Source organism: Vigna umbellata, chromosome 10 (genome assembly GCF_029865625.1).
Source record: "Vigna umbellata cultivar VRB3 chromosome 10, Vumbellata_1.0, whole genome shotgun sequence".
Classification (NCBI taxonomy): domain Eukaryota; kingdom Viridiplantae; phylum Streptophyta; class Magnoliopsida; order Fabales; family Fabaceae; genus Vigna; species Vigna umbellata.
In genome coordinates, this window is record NC_142174.1 from 6,844,400 (window position 1) to 6,867,357 (window position 22,958).

The 22,958-nt window shown below is 36.1% G+C and overlaps 1 protein-coding gene across 2 annotated transcripts; it reads right to left on the minus strand.

The window, feature by feature from the left end:
• Positions 1-2,457: 2,457 nt before the first annotated feature.
• LOC148191763 (protein fluG-like) lies at positions 2,458-22,034 on the minus strand. 2 transcript variants are annotated; one of them, XM_088100559.1, is made up of 18 exons: positions 21,785-22,034; positions 21,180-21,431; positions 19,704-19,772; positions 19,479-19,593; positions 19,299-19,404; positions 18,792-18,948; positions 18,606-18,701; positions 18,383-18,431; positions 12,297-12,556; positions 6,863-7,035; positions 6,130-6,250; positions 6,008-6,060; positions 5,795-5,924; positions 5,327-5,472; positions 4,321-4,509; positions 3,892-4,124; positions 3,233-3,369; positions 2,458-2,770 (listed from the first exon to the last, which is right to left on the minus strand). In XM_088100559.1, the coding sequence occupies exons 1-18, from the start codon at positions 21,944-21,946 to the stop codon at positions 2,633-2,635; spliced, it is 2,586 nt and encodes an 861-aa protein (XP_087956685.1). In that variant the 5' UTR covers positions 21,947-22,034; the 3' UTR covers positions 2,458-2,632. The 2 variants fall into 2 exon arrangements, with proteins under 2 accessions (XP_087956685.1, XP_087956687.1); XM_088100561.1 differs by having other exon boundaries at positions 2,458-2,774; positions 21,785-22,033.
• Between the last annotated feature and the right edge of the window lie 924 nt (positions 22,035-22,958).

The window sequence follows — 22,958 nt, forward strand, 5'->3', positions numbered from 1 at the left end:
ATAGTCATTCATGATAACTTTTTGGGTGATTAATGCAGGGTCATTTTCACGTTGCTTGCTTTTGTTACATGCACTAGTGGAAAAAAATAGGTTTCTATGAAGACCTATTATAACAGGTGAAAACCATCAATCATAAACTATCTCACCCATCGACCCAGGTCATCCCGTCTCTACTCCAACCCAAGCTAATCCATCTCAATTTCATGTCCATGTGAATTAGTTTGACACATGTTCAACTGTTGTCAGCCCCTCCCAACCTTCTTCCTAAGCCAGTCTATCTTGATGTTGCGTCTGGGTCGATCCATCTCAACATTGCTGAACCAAGGCCATTCAATCACAATTTCATCTTGGGCAGGCTCGTCTCGACGTTTGGAAAGGCTCGGTCGAATTCTACCAAATTTCATTTGAGGACGACTCGGTTAAATTTTGGCCTTTGTCGACTCTATCGAATTTTGGCAAAAGTTGGCTTAGCTAAAGAGGCCATATTTTGGTAAGAAACGGCTCAACCAAATTAAGTAAAATTTTGGTCGAGGTTGACTTAATGAAATTGAACAAACTTTCAGTCAGGGTCGAACTGATCAAATTGTTTATCTTTAACTAAAATTGTTTATCGTCGGTGTAAGGTAAGGGAAGCTAGATGTTTTATCTTTAACTAAAATTGTTTTGCAAGTTTAGTGGTTATTTTCTTATTAACTTGAGTGAGTATTAATTTGAGTAATTATGCTGTTAGTTAAATTAGATGTGTATTTTATTGTACTTTATTATCTATGTTTGGTATGATGAAATTGGATGTCCTTGCTGTATTGAACGATGTTGGTTCTGTAATTGGATGTTAAGGTGTTGCAATTTTGTTTTGAGTGTGTATCATGAAATGTAAGGATTCAAGAATTTAAGATAAAGAAGTTTTAATGGTGTTTTGAAGAAAGGAGGTGATATCTTAAATGGTGTTATGGTGAAAAAGAATTGATGAACTTGCTGGTTGCAGTTGGGGTTGGTTATACATGTTCAACATTTTAATTGAGAGAGATTTGAGTTAGGAGTGTGGGGTGGTGAATGTGGTCGCCCAACGAGCGTGGTTGCTGAGCAATTGGTCCAAGTTTTGTTTTATTCTTTTCATTATTGTGTCTTGATAACTTTGAGTTATGTTCTGATTCATTGTGGATGAGGCATAAGTATTTATAAGATTATCAGTGATGTTATATATGGGAATTCAATGAGATAGTATGCAATGTGGTATGTAAATAAAGTTATGAAGATGATTATGTATGAGGTGTGATGATGATGTTCAAATAATGTGAGTTGTGGATTTCAAGTATCATGTGGGAAAGGAATTCCAAGGAGGAATATCCTAAGTTGGTTATGTTGTGTTATGTATTAAAGTAGGGGCTCCTGGATTGGGGAATGACCCTGACACTCTCAATAACCCCATTTCACTTAGAGATAAGTGATTATGTCGTGGAGAGTAGTAGGAGGTCCTAGTTTATGGTCAGTGGTTAGGGCCATAGATGTTTGACGGATTAACCTTGGTGTATGGTATTATTGGTGGTGGTTGAGGATGTGGTTATTATTATTTCTGAGCTAGTTTGCTCCACCATACACGGGTGCAGGTTCCCCATGAGTCCGACATCAATGCATCTATTCGGATAGCAAAAAGGGTTACAAGTGGAATGGACAAATTGCTGTGTTGTTTGATTCATAACATGCGTGTATATTGTCATTGTTTTAAATTATATGTAAAATCTTTTGATACTCTAGCTTACCCTTGCTTTTTTGTAGTTTGTATTTGTTTATTGTTTCTTTTTTGCAATTATCACCTTAATGGTGTGAGCTTAAGGATATAGTCTTTTCAGTTGGCTCAACGAAAGTTTGGGAGTGAAGCTTGCAATATAGGTAATTACTTTTGTTCTTCAGGTGAATAATTTTATTCATCACAATATGTAGTTCTTGTTCTATCATTATCCATGTAATGTTCATTTTAGTAGTTTTATACTACTAAATTGAGATGTTATACTATTTGACACATTTTCACATCATCGTTATTTGAAACATCAAATAAAATTTGGTTAAAATAATTAAATCTATAGAATTCTAAAAATAAAAAACTAAATTTGGTTAAAAAACTAAATCTATAGAACTAATTTCAATTTTTACTAAATTGGAAATAAAAATATATTTAATCCTATAAATTATTAAGAGTAACTCTATGATTATAAGAATATCTTATTTAATAATCCATTAATCAAATATTTGTTTCGAGATTCCTAGTCAAATATTCTACAGTGCTAATATGCTTTTGCACAAAATGAAGACGTTGAGAAAAGAAATACAATTCTCATAAGCATTAGATCTAAGTTTTTTTTTTGTTCGGGTTCTTACAATCTTGCATAAAAATACATTATTTTCCATTTGTATTCTAAAAAATTTATCAAAAACGTAATTTCACTAATTTACACCTGGTGAGCAACAGGCACAGCATAAATTAGTTCATATCTTACTAGAACAATACAAGCAAGGTACATACAATAGATAGTATAAGATACGTATAATAGTTAATACAGGCTGTAAAACAGATACGGTCATAACTGTCTTTACCATGAACCATAAAGCTCAAGTGTAAAAAAAGCAAGTAACATCAAATGGTCATTACGAAGAATTCAGCAGAACTTAAACTGTGCTCAAACCAAACTTGCATTCTACAAAAGGCAACTAGCTTAGTAACGGTGAATGAGTTCCTTGTATGCATCCTTGTGCTTGGTGTAATGCTCAATTTCTGCCTGATAATATAAGTCACATTAAGCATCAAAATTAAGAATGAGGACTACTTAAAGCCTAAGCAGGTCCATACTTTAGATCTCTTAGATAAAAAGCCTACAAAAAATTTGATACTAATATATCTCTATTAAATTAATTATAAAATTATGTTTGAGAATGAAATTTAATTAAATTATTATGAATAATTATTAATTTTTTATAATAAATTGTTTTATTAATAAAAAGGCCTTATTCTTATGTTTGATTTATTCCTCTCAAAATTATGATATATTTTAACATGAATAGTTTTATTAGTAAATAAAAAAGTTTTAATCTTAAGATTGTTTTAAACTTCCCAAATCTTTGAGATATGCATGATTCTCCACTTAGCTAATCACTAACTTATGAACCCGCTGCAGAATAGCCAAAACGATATATCTAACATGAAGGGTAAAAGGCATCTACATCGAATACATCATACCTTTCGAATTGCTTTTATGGCAGTTAGCAACTTCTCGCTGATAAATTCCTTAAGGAAGTCATCCTTATGGAGAGCATCCAAAGATTCAGAAAGAGATGCTGGCAATCTCTGAAGGGTTTCCGGGTTTGGATTTGAATCTGTTTCATACATGAAATGAGAGGTTTATATTGATAATTTGTAAAGGAACATGAAAGAACCCAGCGAAAATTTATGCAACCGTTATGCAGATTGGTAAAAGGAACATGAAAGAGAAAACGGAAAAAAAAGGCTGCAAATTTGGAATTGAACTTGATAGAAGTAAATAAAATTTAGCATCCACTGTGCTTCCTAGGATTCTGATGAAAAACTCCAATAAGTATTTCACTGCAATTGTATTATTTGATAAAACTGTTGAAAATAATCGCGTGACTAAGTCTCACATTTTGAAAAAATGACAAAATTAAACAACATAAAGAAAAATGACCCATAAATCTAATATTTCGAATTTTTAGGTTAAAAATGGTATCAGTATCTTATCTAGATTTGATATATATAATCTTCCCTCATGAATATCCCATTATTGGTATCAAAAGCCACTGTTATTCCCAGGCTAACTATTTTAATATTTTGTGCAGCTCATGGTTGATTTAAACATTATAATCAAGGTTATATGATCTTACCAACAGGTTCAGGAAGAGGAAGATGCCTTCGAAGCCCATCAATGCCAGCAGCAAGTATGGCAGCTAAGCCCAAGTATGGATTGGCAGAACCATCAAATGATTTCATCTCAAAGTTGGTGGCTAGACCGTCGAGAGTTCCAGGTGGAGATGAAGCTCGCAATGGAGCCTCCTTATTTTCGTTTCCCCAGAAAAGGTACGCACCACTCCATGTATTGGGTTGCAATCGATCATAACTGCCACGAATTCAGATAACAAAGTAACATTGCGGCATAATTCCAAAACTTGGTATTTGCAATTTAAAATAACGCTTGTTAGAGAGGGAAAAAAGAATCCTATCTTACTCATAACAACTTAAACTTTATCAACGCTGGCAATATAATGTCATACAATAACATCAGTTTCAGTCAAAACACACAGAATAAGACCAACCTGTTAGGGAGTGGTGCTATAAATGCCAAGATTGAAGGAAGATGTTGTAGAATTCCTGCCATAAATTCTCTTCCCAAAGTTGATATTCCATGCTTAGATGATGTACCAGATCCCATATATACATTTTGGCCATTCCGCCACAAGCTAAGATGAACATGCGATCCAGAACCCATATCATCTAGTGCGTACCTAAACAATGTCACGATAAAACTTCTGTTACACCAACAAAAGTAATTTTAACGGTTTCTTAGATAGTTCATCAGCTGCAATTATGTTTTATTAACTAGTCTATACATAGAATGTTAAATGTTGTTAGTTATGTTTAATGTTTTGTTATAATTAATTGTGTTGGGGGATTACAAAAGTTAGGAGTGATTCTTAGTGTTAATTATGTCTTGTAATAGAGTTCATTAATTATGTTTTGTTTGTAGTTGTGTTTAAGACTTGAAGCTGAAAGGCCATGAGTTAAGGTCTAAGTATTGATGTATTCTTCAAAAGCTAGTGACAGCAAGTAATAACATTAGAGCATCTTTCCAGAAAGACTTGTTGTCAACATACACCACTAGAGCATATATGATATGTGACTTTATGTTAGATTGTAAAAGAATGGACTTTTAATAATTTTATGATAAAAGAAATGATTGTATACAAATTTACTGAAGTTATATATTTTAACATTTTAATCAGGATATTTTAAAGTGGTAGTAAGAGAAATGGTCCTGAAGTATAACTATTGTGTCTTGCTTAGATATTGTTATGATAGTGTATATTCAAATCATGAGGGTACTTTTATCAACACAGTAACACAATCAGGAATATTCTCCATAGAAGAAACAAGCAGGGGCTCCTTTTACAACATTATCGCCATACAATTGTGTCCATATGGTGTCAAATATGCTGGCACAGTCTTTAAAGCAGCTCTGAAATGCTACTTTGTTATTCTCTGTCGTTCAAAAATCTGAATACAAAGATATCATATAAAACTAAGACAAACTTTGCCACTTACTTTGGAATAAAAGTTGCTAGCAAGCCATGCTTTCTGGCAATTGCCCTAACAACTTCACGGGTGAAAATTAAGTTGTCTGCTGCTTTAGTGCAAATGGTATACTTCAAAACCACCTCAAACTGACCTTTAGCAGCTTCACAGTGTATCTAGGATATTACAAGAAAAGGTTAAGCTTAAAAAGTGGGCTGCAGCTTGAAAAGAAGTATCAGACAATGTCTGAAAACATGCTATAAAGGATAATCCTTATGAGGACTTGGTCATGCTTAAACCCCCAAATTATTCATAATTGATGGGCTTTTCAGAGCTTACGCTCAGTTTCAAGAATATAGTGTTGTGGTAGTGCGCTGTTAATCACTCTATTACTCTGGGTACAGGGTGTATTAGGTTTACCTTAATCTGGTTTCATTTGTGAAAGAAATCTTCAGAAGATAAGAATAGTATAATTGATCATGTTACAATTCCTTTTACCTGTTCAACTGCAATTCCCAAGGAATGAAGAGAATCAACAACTTCATGAAGTACGGGAGAAGCAGCATCAAATGCTGATGTGGAGCAGTATGGACTCGAGTCAAATGGCACCCATTCCTCTTTACCTTCCCTGAATATTTTTTCACCACATTTTTAACAAATTGTCTGTAATTTGCATTATTCAGATCACAGAGATAACATTATATAACATACCTTTTTAGCATCTTTAAGAGAATAAATTCATTCTCAAATCCTGCATTCATTTCCTGGAAGTGGAAGCAGAAAAAGTTAAACATCCTATACTTCTCAACAGATAGATGAACTCAACTTCGTACCAAGTCAAATTCATCTTTCAGAATTTTAGAAGCTCTTCTTAGGACATCTCTTGGACAATATTCCCAAGCTTCACCAGGTTTAACACACATATCAGCTAAAACCATTTCATCTTTTTTATTCCTATTCAAAAGAGAGATGCATTAGTTAACAAAATTGTATCTATCTTCTGAAGAATATATTTCTGAAAAAAAAAAAACTACAGCTTAAGATGATTTCCCTTCCAGAAGACACTTGATCCATGCAATGATGCAATTACTATTTACTTAATAAACAAGGCAACAATTAAATACAAAATTTATTTAACAGAAAGAAGAAAAGAAAAGAAATAAGATAAACAAAACATGAGCAGTAAAATAATTTCTGATAGAAAATGAAATGAGAAACAGACACATGTAAAAGAAAAATATAGGATAATAATCCAAAAATATCTGGTCACAGCTTCAATGACATAGATAACAAAATGGTAGTTGCCAATTGAGAGAGGGAAACTGGAAGGCTCATTGTTTCGACTTCTTCATACAATTCATAAAGACTGAAAACGGTTATAATGCGCATAAACAAGTATATCTTACATTGGCAAGGAGAGACTTTAAATGGAAACAAATTTTCCTTTCAGTTTTTCCCTCGTTAATTAATTGGAGAACATTATATGTTTGATAACTTGAGAATCAATTGAAAAAGAAGTTTAATTTATGAAAAAGCTCATATCCTGTAAAGAAAAGCAGTACTTACCAGGGAATTCTCCTTAGAGTAGACAAATCAGGCACTAATCTTGTTTCACCAACTGCAGTTAGACCAGACCCCTCTGCAGGTCCATCCATTTGAGAAGAGAATCCCATAACCGCAAACGCTAAACCAACCCCGTTCTTAACAACCACATCATTGAAACGCTTTTTAGGAACAGCCTGAAATAAAACACAACTCCATCTCAAGATGTAATTTTAAGAAAAGAATTTATAAACCAGCTGAACCGAACTTTTCCAGGCCTGTACAGCCAGAAGTTCAAGTTCCTAAAGACAAAAAATTTGCAAGCCCAGTATGTGCACAAGGAATGAGAGATGCAGCATTAGAACTTCCAAGAAAGTGATTCAGTATTCTGTTTTTCAAGTTTTAGAACAAAAGGTGAAAGGACGGCAAAGTGTAAAAAACATTTAATGTGATTTCTCATTATATTTGCATTTGGAGATAATGTCTCAGTCAATTCAGTGGGGAGGGGGACATTTTCATTTTATTTTTTCACTTGTGACATAAACCTGAAGTCAGTCAACTTGTTTCCGAAATTTCTCTAGAGATTGAAAATGTATCTAGCATCCAACATTATTTCTGAGTACTTTTATGTTCACTGTGTCAACAATAATGCAATTGAAACTTTGTCTTAGTGCAAAACGATAGCAAGTATTCTGTTGGAAGTCTCACATCTACTAGAGATAAGGTCAATTCATAGTTTATAAGTGGGTGCAAACCTCACCCTACAAGCCGGTTTTGTGGGGTTGAGTTAGGCTTAAAGTCCACTTCTAATATGGTATCAGAGCCATGGTTAGAGCCTATCCTAACGAGTTCTATGTGGGCATTCTATTCTTCTATTCCACCCGTTATCGGGCCGTTATCGGACCATCCAATTTCTACTATCACGTACGAGATATCTATACCTCGGCGTGAAGGGGGTGTGTTGGAAGTCCCACATCGACTAAAGATAAGGCCAATTCATAGTTTATAAGTGGGTGCAAACCTCATCCTACAAGCTAGTTTTATGGGGTTGAGTTAGGCTTAAAGTCCAGGTGGAGATGGATAAGAAAAAGACTTCCGCTTCTAATATAACTTGGTGTCAGAGCTCCTGATCTTGGGGCTCGATTCCGCTGCAACAAGTCGCACCGCCGTCGCTGTTCGACCACCGCCGCTGCCGTCGTCGCCGATTGGGGTCGTTGATAGGGCAAAAAGGTGCGCCCAACACCGGCGATCAAAAGGCCGGAAGTCGCTCCGTGAGAGGAGCCGCCACACACCGCCATCGTCGCCGGCACGTGTAGCCCTCGCGCCCACCTCCGGCGAGACCCACTCGTCGCCGCCGCCATAGACAGGGTCGCTGGAGCCCCTTGAGTCTATTCCTAGGGTCGGTGACGACTCATTTTGGCTGTATTTGAGTAGATCTGAGTTTTAAGTTTTGCTCCTTTCTTCTCGGTGTGACCCACTGGCCGTCGCCGCCACAGAAGAGTCACCGGAGCCTCCTAACTCTATTTTAGGATTGGTGACGACCCGTTTGGCCTTTATTTGAGTAGATCTGAGTTTGAAGTTTTTGCTCTTTTTTTCTTGGGTACGGGATGTCTGAAGAAAAAAGTATTCCTTTGGGGGTACCTAATGACCTACCAAATATAGGAAGTACCTCTTGGTTGGATGGTCAGAATTACTTGCAATGGAGCTAATTTATTCTAAGGATTCTCAAGGGTTGTTCAAAACTTGATCACATAGATGGAGGAGCACCAGGACCAGACGATCCTCATTTCAATTTGGGACAAGGAAGATTCATTAATTATGACTTGGATGTGGCAATCCATGATTCCTGAGATAAGGAAAAATTATAAGTTTCATTCTTCTGCAAAAGAAATATGGCATGATTTACAAAGTACTTTTTCTTTAAAAAAGGATCTTGCTGCTTACTATGACCTCAAGAACAGGATATTTAATACAAAACAGGGCTCCCTTTCCGTATCAGAATATCACGAAATCCTGAATGGTCTTTGGATGGAACTCGATCACATCCAAACAATAAAGATGTGTAAAACAGATGCTGCCGCTCTTGCTGAATTCATTGAAGGTGAAAAAATCTTTAAATTTCTCCAGGGCCTGAATCATGAGTACGACCGAATCCGGGTTCAAATTTTTGGAAGAGAAAAATTACCACCCCTGTCAGAAGTTTTTTTTATGGTAAGAGGAGAAGAAACTCGGATCCTTCATTTAGAGTTTGATGACCAAAGCAACACACAAATCATGAGTCAACAAGCTACATCTGAGACGTGGGCAAAATCTCAAATATGGTTACATCATCAAAGGCTTGGGCATCCTTCATTTAGTCTTATCAAGTCCTTGTTTCCCATTTGTTTACCAAGGAGTCTGTTGAGTCTTTTAATTGTGATATTTGTCAATTTCAAAACACCATCGTGCATCTTATCCTATTAGTAATAAAAAGAGTATTTCTCCATTTTATTTAATTCACTCTGATGTTTGGGGTTTTGTCATAGATTCTATTTCCGGAGTCAAATGGGTCAAATGGTTCGTTACCTTTATTGACGATTGTACCCGTGTCACGTGGACATACCTTATGGAAAATAAATCCGAAGTTTTTCAAATTTTTGTTAATTTTTTCCGTCTTGTCCAAACTCAATTTGGAAAAAATATCAAAAGAATTAGGTCTGATAATAGTACTGAATATGTGAATCATGAATTTCTCAATTTTTTGTCTCATAATTGTATTGTTCATCTTCTTGAAGTAACTAGACCTCTTCTTTTTCAAATGTTTGTTCCAAAAAATTACTGGGGAGAAGTTGTGTTAACTGCCACATATCTCATCAACAGGGTACCCACTCGTATCTTAAATGGCATTAATCGTATAGAGTCTCTATTGTCTTTTGTTCCTTCTTCTTCCCTAATAACAAGTCTACCTAGTCGAGTCTTTGGATGTGTTGTTATTGTTCCCTCTCATCATCCTAAACGTGGTAAATTAGATCCCAGAGCTCTTAAATGTGTCTTTATTGGGTATCCTTCTAATAAAAAAGGGTACAAATGTTATCATCCTCAGAGTCGTCGTGTCTTTATCACCATGGATGTCACCTTTCATGAAACAAAATCCTTTTATGACAGTCCACCACTCCAGGGGAGAAAGCACTTGAAGTGGATGAACTCTCCTTCTTGTCATTACCATGTTTGTCTTTGCAGGATGCCCAAGACCTGAGCAATGAAGCTACCATAGTCCACAGTGAGGAAGAAGAGGAAGACAGATTTTTTGGCAAAAAATATGAAAGAAGAGAACAACCCACTTCGACTCTCGAGCAAGAAAAATTGTCTAATCCGGAGGTGAGTATTCCTAAAGATATCAATGAGGAAGAGGTAAGTATTACTGAGGACTTACCCATTGCATTGAGAAAGGGAAGAAGATCATGTGCTAAATATCCTATTTCTCAGTATGTTTGCACTAACAATCTCTTTGATAAGCACAAAAGTTTTATTGCTGCCATTGATGCCACAGAAATTCCTACCTCAATCCAGGAGGCCATGAAACTTGAACATTGGAATCAAGCCATGAAAGAAGAGATGAATGCATTAGAAAGAAATTCAACTTGGGAGATTGTTGATAAGCCAAGAGACAAGAAGGCAGTAGGGTGTAGATGGATATTCACAGTGAAACATAAGGCAGATGGGACAATAGAAAGATATAAAGCTAGATTGGTGGCAAAAGGATATATACCCAAACCTATGGGATTGATTATGAGGAGACATTTGCCCCAGTGGCAAAGATGAGTTCGAGTTATTCTCGCTTTGGCTGCCCATTTTGGATGGGACTTACACCAGTTGGATGTGAAGAATGCCTTTCTTCATGGAAATCTAGATGAGGAAGTGTACATGGAGATTCCCCCGGGTTTTGAAGTGAAAAATGAAAGAAACAAGGTATGACTCCTGAAGAAAGCATTGTATGGTCTTAAGCAATCCCCTAGAGCATGGTTTGGAAGATTTACAAAAGCAATGGTTTCCTTGGGATACAGACAAAGCCAAGGAGATCATACTCTATTCATAAAGCACTCTTCTACAGGTAAACTCACTCTATTGCTTGTCTATGTGGATGATATGGTTATTGCAGGAGATGATGAAACAAAAAAATTGGCATTAAAAGAAAAATTGACAGCTCAATTTGAAATGAAAGACCTAGGAAAACTCAAATATTTTCTTGGAATAGAGGTTGCCTACTCCAAGAACGGAATTTTCATTTCCCAAAGGAAATATATACTTGATTTCCTCAAAGAAACATGAAAGCTAGGATGTAGAACCTCAACAGTTCCTATAGAACAGAATCACAGAATTGGAAGTGAAGAAAGTGCTCCTGTAGTAAAGGCCGAATATCAGAGATTGGTGGGAAAATTGATTTATCTATCACACACAAGACCAGACATTGCTTATGCAATTAGTGTAGTGAGCCAATTTATGCATGATCCAAGAGAGAGACACATGCAAACAGTTGACAAAATTCTCCAATACTTGAAGTCAAGTCCAGGAAATGGGCTATTATTCAAAAGGGAAGACACATTGACTATAAAGATATATACTGATGCTGACTATGCAGGTTCTATTACTGACAGAAAATCAACTTCTGGAGATAGTCTGGTAACATGGAGAAGCAAAAAGCAAGATAGAGTATCCCGTTCTAGTGCAGAAGCTGAATTTCGAGCCCTTGCTCAAGGAATGTGTGAAGGACTCTGGATGAAAATCATTTTGGATGATCTTAAAGTCAAAGTGGAACACCCGGTGCAACTACACTGTGACAATAAGTCTGCTATGAGCATAGCCCATAATCCAGTACAACATGACAGAACCAAAGACATTGAAATTGACAGACATTTCATCAAAGATAATCTTGATAGAGGCTTTGTGATTACAACTCATGTTCCTACAAAACTTCAAATAGCATATATTTTTACAAAAGGGCTTCCTCTGGGTAGATTTCAAGATCTTGTAGGCAAGTTGGGAATGATTGATATTCATTTACCAACTTGAGGGGGAGTGTTGTAATTTGAGATAATATCTTTAGAATCTTCCTAATTAGAGGAAATAGATACATAATCTTTTAGTTTATTTTATTTTATTTTTCCTAGTTTCTCTATTTCCCTTTTCAGGAGAACTAGATTATTACAAATAGAGGGTATGAGAATGTATTTTTTATGATTGAGAATAATAAAATAAGTCTTATTTTCAACTTATTCTTTTCTAGGATAGATTTCATCTTTTTCTCTTGCCACACGATTTCCAAGAAAAAACATGAAACTAACTATATACAATATGATTGGCATGAGAACCACGCAATTTAGATTGATTCCAAATGTAAACAGAATAAAAAATGGACCTAAAATTAGAAAACTCAAAGAACAATGAAATAAAAAGAAAAAAGCCCTTGAGGGTGACTCACACGACATCTGTGTTGTCCAACACCATCAACCCACATGACACGAACAAGTGAGACATCAATGTCTAAGTCACCACTCAAATTTTGGGACAAATTACTATGTGAATTGATAACCCTGTTAGCTGGAGTAATCTTGTAGAAATGAATTGCATTTCTTGCAAAGATGTCCTTTGCAGCTTCCACAGCTTCAGGAACTGAGAGATCACCATCAATGCATGCATCATGTAGAACAGAGAAAACAACTTCACGAGACTTCTTTGCACCTGTAAAAGAATAACTCATAGCTTTAACCAGTAATATTTACACCATGAGTTAAAAAATTTCAAAATCAGCAAAAGCCACAAAGAGATAATGTTGTTCTCATTTTTCATAGACAAGAAATTCAAGCATTAATTCATGACATCAAGTTGTGCATCACATTCTAATCCTAAGGTTTCAAAAGAAGTTACGAGCTAAAATATATTCAAAGGCTCATAAGTTGAAATCATCATAAAATCTTAAATATGATATATCCATCTACGCCTTTGAAGTTAGCACATTACATGCACCTTGGGAGTTTCCAGCATTAGCGTTGTTAAGAACTAGACTTTAGGTCTAATTTAACCTTACAAAATCAGCTTGTAAGGTGAGGTTTGCACCCACTTATATAATGTAAATTAGTGTTATCTCTAGCCGATGTGGACTTCATACCATGTCAAGAAGTGGACTTTAAGCCTAACTCAACCCTAACGTTAGCATTGTTAAGAACTGGACTTTGGTTTGCACCTACTTATATATTGTAAATTGACCTTTCTTTTGTTAATGTGGGACTTCATACCATGTTAAGAATTGACCTTATTACTACTTCTTATGTTCCATATGTGCAACAGTTAGCAAATCTATTTACCAAAAGTCATCCATAGAATGATTTCATGATCTCACAACCAAGTTGGGAATGACATCCTTATAGCACCAAACACAGAAATAGAGACAAAGGTGAAATAATTTGTTATTGCTCACTCTCTCTTAACGAAACAGAGGAGAAGAAAAAAAAACTCCACAAATCATATACTCTGACCTCACTCCCAATTTCCCAAAATTCTCATACCCCTTACACGTGCTCCCCCTCTCCTCTATATTCTCCCTTTCTCTCCCCTCCAAAACCGAGAAAGAATCTTTCGGTTAAGATCATAATCATTGGGTGTGTGCTTGTGATCCCCAGAGAATGGGTTTCCACTTCTTTCTTTCATAAACCTTAATGAACTTTCCACATCCATTCACCAACTTGAGGAGCAGGGTGGAGGGAAGGGGATGTTGGGGTGTGGGAAGTGTTATTAATAGAATACTAAGTGTATTGTTAGATGTTGGAAGATTCTAGAGATCACTTTGTAATCAATACTTCAGGGTTAGAATTCTCTATATACAGATGTTGATATATTGTTTCAAATAAATTTATTGAATAAAATCTTCTCTCATTCAGAAGAATCCTTTTCAAGTGAAGGATAACAGTTAGTTGTGACAGGGAATGCTTGTGTGAAAAGAAGTAATTCCTTTGTATTTTGGTGCTTGCGTTATGAGTGGATAATTGTTGAATAATACATAAAGGGTTAGATTCTGAAGGGATATAACGAAAAGTTGACTATGTTTGATAGGCAAGGGAAAAAGAGAGGGGTCAGGAAAGTATACTGTAGGAAGAGAAATAAAAATAGAAATAATTAATTGGTTAACAGTTGGTTGTTATGTGAAATGAGATGGAGACTTTTTGTAAAAGTCTATATATTGTCATGTATAAGAGAGGAGAAGGGGGAGTGAAAATTTGTAGATTGAGCTTCAGCCCTTTGTGAAGGGACCCTTGGAGGAGAGAGTGCTCTCCTATTTTTGTGTTCTTTTCAGTAGTTTCAATGAAGAAATATTACTCTTCTTTCTCTTGTCAGTTTTGGGTTCCTATCAATGTTGGAAAGATGGGCCAGAGAACAAGGAAAGGTTGTTGTAGAATTCAAAGTAGATTTGTCTATTATGAAAGAAAGCTACCGAACATCAAAGAAGTGAAAGAAGGTGGGGAGAATTCAGTCAACAACAATGACGAGAAGGAAGAAAGATATGTGCATGGTATCAGATTTGATTAAGAGGGAGAAATATTGTTGAGGTCACGGGCTATACAGGTGGAATTTCCCACATTCGAAGGAAGTGATCCATTAGAGTGGATAGCAAGAGCTGATTTTTTTTTGAACTGCAGAATTTCACTCAAACGGAAAATTAAATTTGGTTATCATTAGTATGGGAGGAAACACAAGTCACTAGCTTGAATTTTGGCATCAGATCCAAGAACCCATATCGGGAAGAGTTTCCAACATGTTGAATACATGATTCAGAGGTAGGGACAATAGTACTGTGTTTGAAAGATTAGCAGCCATAAGACACAATGGAAAGGTGGACGATTACACCTAGGAGTTTGAAATATTGGCATCACAAGCTCTATATATACATAACATAAACTCTTGGGATATTTCTATGCAGGGTTGCAAGCTAATATCTAGAATCGAATTAAGTGACCTGATCCAAAAAATTTGATTTGAGTCATGGAAATTGCACAGGATGTGGAGGAAGCTATGAGAGACTCTGATAGGTTTCTTTGATAAAGAAATCTATACATTCCTCCCACACCACACACAATCGCACAGAAAAGAAAAAAAACTGTATATTTCTTCTATAACCAGTAACAATGTACACACACAAGGCCTTCACAGGAGCTCTCTCCCTCCAAAGGATAAAGACGTCCTGTCTATACAAAAGAATTAACAAAACTGAAAAATATACAAGAGTTCCTCAGCCTCTTAAATAGGCTCCCCTCCCTCTAACTAACAGTTACTAACAGTTACAAACACCTCAGTATCCTCCTAACCCCTTAACCCTATTAATTCTTTTTCCTCCTCTCATAGACTTTTAGTATTCTACCAGATTCACATTAGGTAGATGGTTCTTCACACCAGATACTACATCTAGTTTTCGGTATCAAGGAGGAAGTGGGATAGTTTCATGTGCATATACCTACAAAAGTATTGGTAATATCCAAGCTTCAACTGGCATAGACAACAACGTGTGGATGAGGACACCAAACACAACATATGGATCAAGAGTTGGAGGAAACAAAACCATAGGGCTAAGAAATTGTTAAGCAGGAAAGTAATGAGAGGAGTTGGAAAGTATATTATAAGAAGTTTAAAAATAAAAGTAGTTAGTCGTTACATAGGGACTAAGACTTTCTGAAAAAGTCTATGTATATTTTCCTCGGGTGTGGCCAACATAGGTGTAGAAATTTTAAGAGTCAGCTGTTAGGTTACTTTATGCCAATAACCTAATCAAGACTCTCTTCTCACCACAACTCTCGAATAAAGAATGGAAAAGTATGTATATATGTATTAATGATGAATGAGTGAATCAGAATACAACAATCACCCCAAGGAAGCCTAACCTTCCTCCTCTGGAAAATATCCAGTCTGAACAAATTCTCCGATCCCCCTCTCCCCCTACTTAGTTTATTATTTATACCTTCTCTCTCTTCTAACAACTATAACATATTACTCTCCTTACACGTGTCTCACACGTGTCTAACTCATTCTCTTTTATTCCTAACATTACTCCCCCCCTCAAAATCAACCTTGTCCTCAAGGTTGAAGTTAGGGAACTGTTATTTGCCGTAATGCTCCTCTTCCCTTCCCAGGTGATGCCCTCCAATTCAAGTCTGGAGGCTTGGGTGGTGGCAAATCCTCCTCCAATATCTTCCATTCTTCCTGGATTCTATCAACTTCCAACATTCTGCTCCTCGAATCCTCCACCGATGTCTTCCATTCTTCCTGCTCAATCTCCATGCTCAACTGCCACCAATCTACTTTCATTTTTCCCAGGGATGCCAAACAGGTAGCTCCTAAATTCACATCCAAACCTCCCGACTCAAAGAAATAAAGTTTGTCTCTGATTTCTAATCCCTTCATCTCAACAATATATTCATTTCCAGTGCTCAATATGTCCATTTTGCTAACAGACTCACGTAGTCCACTCATCATCGCCCCCCAAACAGTATCCCAATCAGTCACCACATATGTAACATGATCTGGAACTGAATCCTGCCCAAAAAAATTTCGGAGAACCTTAATTGCATGTTTGAGATGACCCGAAGAGCTCCATCTTTGACCATCTGTGGCTACTTTACCAACTTCTAATGCAATAAGGGCAGGAACCCCAACTGCGTTCCTAACATTACAAAACATAAAGTAGTGACCTCTAGTGTTTCTCCTCGCATTTGTTGCTTCCAAGTAGTCCCCAGCATAATCCCAAACTTCACTAGGAAATTCCAGAACCACTGTATTTAGAGTTCCATAACTAAAACGCTTCCCCGAAAAACATTTCCATTGTGGCAAAGGTGGGTACCACTGTATAGTTCCAGCCTTCAAACTGCCCAGTAAAACAGTAACAAGAACAGTATCACCAAAGAAATCGTTGTTATTTGCTGTAGAAACTTTGATTTTATAATTTTGACCAGGCTCCTTGATATCATTTGACACATTTGTTACAATGTGGTTCAAGGGAATTGTGATTCTTTCTCCCAGATACTCAACAACGAAACTGTGACCCCTTATAATCATACCATGATCTCCTCCAAAACTCCTATACACTTCATCGTGATTCCAATCGGAAAGAGAAACATTATTAAGTGAAGCAGCACAATCATGCTCCAAGTGAGTGTAGTGCCAATCCCTAACCCTCCTCTCCTGAGAGCTCAAAATATCCTCATCAAGCTTTCTTTCCACCGAACTGTCCCTTTCGGAATTAAATGGTCTATTTGCCGAATTGTTTTGTTTGGTTTCTTTGTCATTGCGAAAGCAATCACTGTTCATCATTGTCGACCCAAGATCGAACGGATCACCAATCAACGAATAAGTATCTGATCTTCGCTCAATAGCCCCCACAGCCTCAACACCATTTATAATGCCAGCTCCAAGATCGACAGAAACAGAAAATGAGTGATCTGGTTTTCCCGATGCTTGTGGCACCGAATTTCCCAACTCCTGGAAGTCCTTGTTGACGCTTCCCTCCTGTAGCTCCGCTGCCAGCTCCTCACAAACGGTGTCTCGATTCAGTTCGCCGAACCTCCGCGTCAGCGCTTCCGTGAATATCTTCCAATTTGGATGTCGGGTTTTCTTCTGCCAGAAACGAATCCAATAGTAGCTCGCGCCTCTCTCCATACAGGTATATACCAACTTCATCTTCTTCCTCTCCGTCAAGTTCTGTAGATCGAAAAATTTCTCTGCCTTCGCGATCCAGCCCATGGGGTCCACTCCTTCGAATGTTGGGAGTTCAATGCGTTTCATCCCGCTACGTTGCACGTCTCCTCTGTCCTCTTCCGCTTCGTCCTCCGACTTCTCTGGTGGTCGCCGTTTGCGTTCAGCGTTGACGGAATCGCGACTCCCTTCGGAGCTCCGACGCTGGTTCCTTCTTCTCCCACGGTCGCGATTAATGTTTCGTCTTCCACGGTCGCGACTCTCATTTCGAGCCCTTCCTCTCATCTCTGCTCGCATCTCCATAAGCATTGCTTCCATGGAATCGAATCTTCCTTCCCACCTTTCCTCCAGTGCATTCATCTTGTTCTCCATCGCGCAACTCCTCCGATTTGGATCCGGCAGGTCGGACCAAATTGTTAGGTTACTTTATGCCAATAACCTAATCAAGACTCTCTTCTCACCACAACTCTCGAATAAAGAATGGAAAAGTATGTATATATGTATTAATGATGAATGAGTGAATCAGAATACAAGAATCACCCCAAGGAAGCCTAACCTTCCTCCTCTGGAAAATATCCAGTCTGAACAAATTCTCCGATCCCCCTCTCCCCCTACTTAGTTTATTATTTATACCTTCTCTCTCTTCTAACAACTATAACATATTACTCTCCTTACACGTGTCTCACACGTGTCTAACTCATTCTCTTTTATTCCTAACATCAGCAAAGGAAACTGCATATGTTATGGGACAAGTAGAGTAAGATACTTAAATACCACAACAAAGCATTTAAGTATAATATTTATATTAGGTGTAATAGTATATTAACCAACCTAAGTAAAATGTTTCAGGAAATGCATAGCCATTAGTACTGAACATCACCTGCATTGCAAAGTTTATTCTCGTGAGACATCAAATGCCGTGGCCAGAAAGTCGTTATCTTGTGATTTACATGTTTCATTGGATAACCCAATTCAAGAAGATTCTAATTTCATTATAAAATTCTTATTCCTTTGCAATTTACACATAACATTCAATTTATTTTGTTATAGCCACCTTATTTAGTGGAGCCAATTCTAATAGCTCTTTCATTGAAGAAATCATCCCATGTACACTCAACTTTGGAATTGCCAGCCCAAAATCAAGGTAGACCTGAAAGAGAAGATTGTGCTACATGCCAGTTATCCAGTAACTCAAATATACTAAAATACCAAGCCATTGATTGAGTTGTAAAATGTTTGCCTGTGAGTAAACAGAGGCTAGATATGACGCTTCCCTTGAGAATGGATAGGATGCATGCAAAAGCACAATCCGAGACTTTGAATATCTCTTGTCCTCAAGAACTGCACGTAGATGAAGAGGATTGGAGAGTCGCATATCCAAATCTTTATCCCCAAACCTATCGAACAAAAGAACAAATTAGTATCCTAAAGCTGGGAATAAGAAAAGAAAACGTATCTTTAACATTTAGGAAAAGTGTGGTAGATCCTAGAAGTGGACAAGACGCAAACTAATTTCACCTAACTAACACCTGTGATGTTTTGAGACCAAAATGTAAGATAGTCACAGCTCAATATGCTTTGTTGTTCAAGTAACCTTACTAACAAGGTTCTGTTAAGCACATAGAAATCAAAGTATTTCAATTTATGCTAGCTGAGTAATTTTTTGAAATTCCAAAATATATTTCCCCCAAAATACTCGGATATCATTATATGTAAAAGTATCAAACAATTTAAAATTATCCAATACCCCGTGTGTATCTGCATTGGCAGGTCATAGGATTGAGCAACTTCCAAACTTCGTAAGAAGATGTAGTCAATAAGATTTTTGTTTGCAATACGGACAGGCTTCCCAGCTGAAAGTAAAGAAAGATGAGAAAGAATATCCTGAAACAGATTATATTAAAATAAACCTGCACACTATACTCACCAATCAATGTTTGCCTTAGTCCCTCCTCAGCATCGTTATTAGTAACATTAGTGTTGATTTCTAAGCCACTGCGGTATGCAGCTATGCTTTTCAATCCAAAGATCTCACCAGCAACTGTAACAGCGTCGCTAAGGAATACAGCTAAAATATTATATTCTAATACAGCTAAAGAAGAATTGCTTCATGTGTGTGGAGGGAGATAGAGAGAAAAACATATAAAGGATATGATTTCAACTTTGAGAGAAATGCTTTAGTAAATGAATCCACAGTCCAAGAAGATCCATCGGGCAGGCCCTTCAACATAATATTTATATATAAGATAATATAACAACAAGGTGAATGAGAACGACCGAGAGGTAGAACATAAATAAGACTGAAAATAGACGGATGCAATTAAACAGGAGTTTGCAAAATATACAGTTGAACAATTACATATTCCTAACAATCAGCACTGGCCTTGATTCACAGCCTTCTTCTGATGAGAATAATTTCCCAAATAAAATTTAATTTCTTCACATTTGCTAAATTCACTTTTAGACTCAACTGCCACATAATAGTCTCCACTTCGGGGTGAGAAAATGATTAACTGATGGCAATCGGAAGGAGATGTCTGGAAATCACAATAAGAAAAAGCACCAAAATTAAGAATGTCACCGAAGTTTCTGTAAGACCTTCACTTGCATTAACAAGCTATAGTTATAGCCATCAAGCATTGTAGAGAATCCATCTTCTATTGATAAATTCTGGTTCTGGCGGAAAGCAAATAACTTTCTGGCCTGCTATCATGATGGGGTGTCTTGGACATTTCAGCCTCCCATAGACTAAGGATCAAAATTCTCTTTTTTTTTTCAAGTCAAATACTATAGGATCTTAAAATGTTGGGGAAAAAACACTTATTAGTTCCTTCCTTCCTTTTCTCCCTCGAAGAGTATATGTGTGAGTAGATGTTTAACACTCAAATTTCGAAAAATCCAAACCGAAGATGTGATATAAAGTTGATTAAATTATAATTGAATTGGAAATGAATTTGGATTGTCTGTTGGGTTTTTCTATGTTGTTCCTCTGTTATACCTTCAAAATATATTGATGGATACTAATTTTGATGTTTTAAAATATATTAAAAAGAATTTTAATATACTAATATAGTATATTTTTAATGTTCAGCAGAAGACAACACCAAAAAGCTGAGTAGAGAATTGGGCTCAAATCTCCTTTCCAACAAAGACTAAGGAATCTCTATTTAAAGACTTTTCTCTGATAAGTTATGCATAACGTAATTTGCCAAAACACTTTAAGTTCTATAAATAGCTAAGCAGATGAAGCCTTTGAAATGGATGCACATATTGTGAAAGTCCATATGCAAACTACTGGTCCAGAATGAACCTTGCAAAACACAAACGTATTTCTCCTCATTTCAAGACTTCTGTTTTTTCCTTAATTCTATAAAATGCTTGCACAGAAAGGAAGTAACAGATGTCTGAAAATTTGAAGGCCTAACCCTCTAACTTCAACAGTAGAGAAGGGCTTTGGATATAGTATTGTCTTTAGTGCATATATAATGACGTGGAAAAAAACAGTAACATTAAACGAATACCAGAGTAGGATTTTTTGTCCCCAAGAAATACTGTAATGAAATTTTACCTAAGATACCTAATAATCATGATAATGCAAATTAAAAGTGCCTTTGTGCTCGTATCTCACCTCATCGAGGATTTCCTCGGCCAATCGTTCAATTCTTAAGATTCTACCAACAAAAGGTATAAAACTCTTGTGCCATTCTACATCATGCTTTTTGTCCAATTGTAAGCCATCATCAATAAGTATGGCAGCTATTCTTGCAGCTTTAAAGCATGATGAGCTGATGGATTGCAATCCAGATACTCTACGGTATTCTTCAACACCTTGCAAGGATATCTCACATCTATACAGCTCAGCAATGTCTCTTAAATTTCTCTGTTATATTAACATGACAAAATAGGCTGTTACAATAAGATTCAAGCCAGACTGAGAATAAAGTTCCTCAAATAATTTTTTTATCATATTTTAGCAAATATAAGTTGAAGAGTAAAGTAATGCACGAGTGCTGAAATCACCATCAAATTCACCGACACTCTGAAGCAAGGAAACAGCACCTTGACTCGTGTAAGCACCTTGAATTGCTTACACATATGACTCGATGTCGCTCAAAGTTTGCGAGACATAGCAATTAAATATAATTTGAAATGCAGAAGGAAATGTTGTTCTTGAGACAGCAATAGAAGGTTGATGAAAGAAAGTTAGAGAGTAAATTGTAAAGGCGAAGTTACCTTGAAAGAAAGAGAGTTGGGTGAGAAAGTTAGCGCTTGACCATTGGCCTCAGAAAAGGCGTGGATGAAGGAAAGGTTTGAGTGAAGAGAAACTATATTGTGAGCATGAGCGTCCACTAGTTCCACCTCCTCCACCGCTTTTCTCAACTCACTCGTATCCATTCTCTCTCTGTTTTTCAATGTCAACTCTGCTTCTCACTTCAGAACTCGCTGCTTAGTGCCATATGCAACTATTATAAACACCGTTGGAGTTCGGACTTTGGGGGAGACAGATATAATATATAATAACATTATTATTATTATAAACTTCTTTTAAACTTATTGTTATTATAAACTTATATATTTTCTTAAGAGTATATTATTTTTATGTAATAAGAATATGAATAAACATCACCATATATGTTTCCAAGGGTGACATAACCTTAATAAAAGGAACTGAAATTTCTTAATTTACGTTTCTTAATAATATCTATATATATATATATATATATATATATATATATATATATATATATATATATATATATATATATATATATATAATCTTTATGGGCCAGATCCTATTGATATTACAGAGTATCCTATGTACGGATATTTAATGCAGCATATTATAAATATATACCAGTTTGACTCTCTCTATAGTAATTAATTGTATTAATTTAGTTGGGACTTGCGATTTGCACAGAGAGAGACACGTGGACATGTAAATGTTGGATAATTTTCTTAAAACGTTACACGTGATAAAATGGGTTATAACTGTAGGCTTATTCAGACTACCACACAAGTTTAGATTAACTCGGTTTGAAAAAATATAAATTTTTATATTAGTTTTCAATTTAATCCATTTAAAAATCGATTTATTCGAATTTAACTCGTAATAAGATGAGTTGGTTTATCAATTAACTAAATTTAATTTAATTATGTATTATTTTGTATTTTAATATTATTAATTAATATTTTTTTATCTCGATATTTGATAATTTATTTTGACAATATTTTAATAACGAACGAACATGAGTCAAAATGTTATTGAATTGTTTTAAATAATATTTTATTCAAAATGTTATTGTTGTGCATCCCCGATTTCAGTCTCTCTCTTCATTGGTTGGACCAAACACTTCGTTACCCTTAGTTTATTCTGTTTTCACTTATTATCTTAGGATTTTATTTTTAT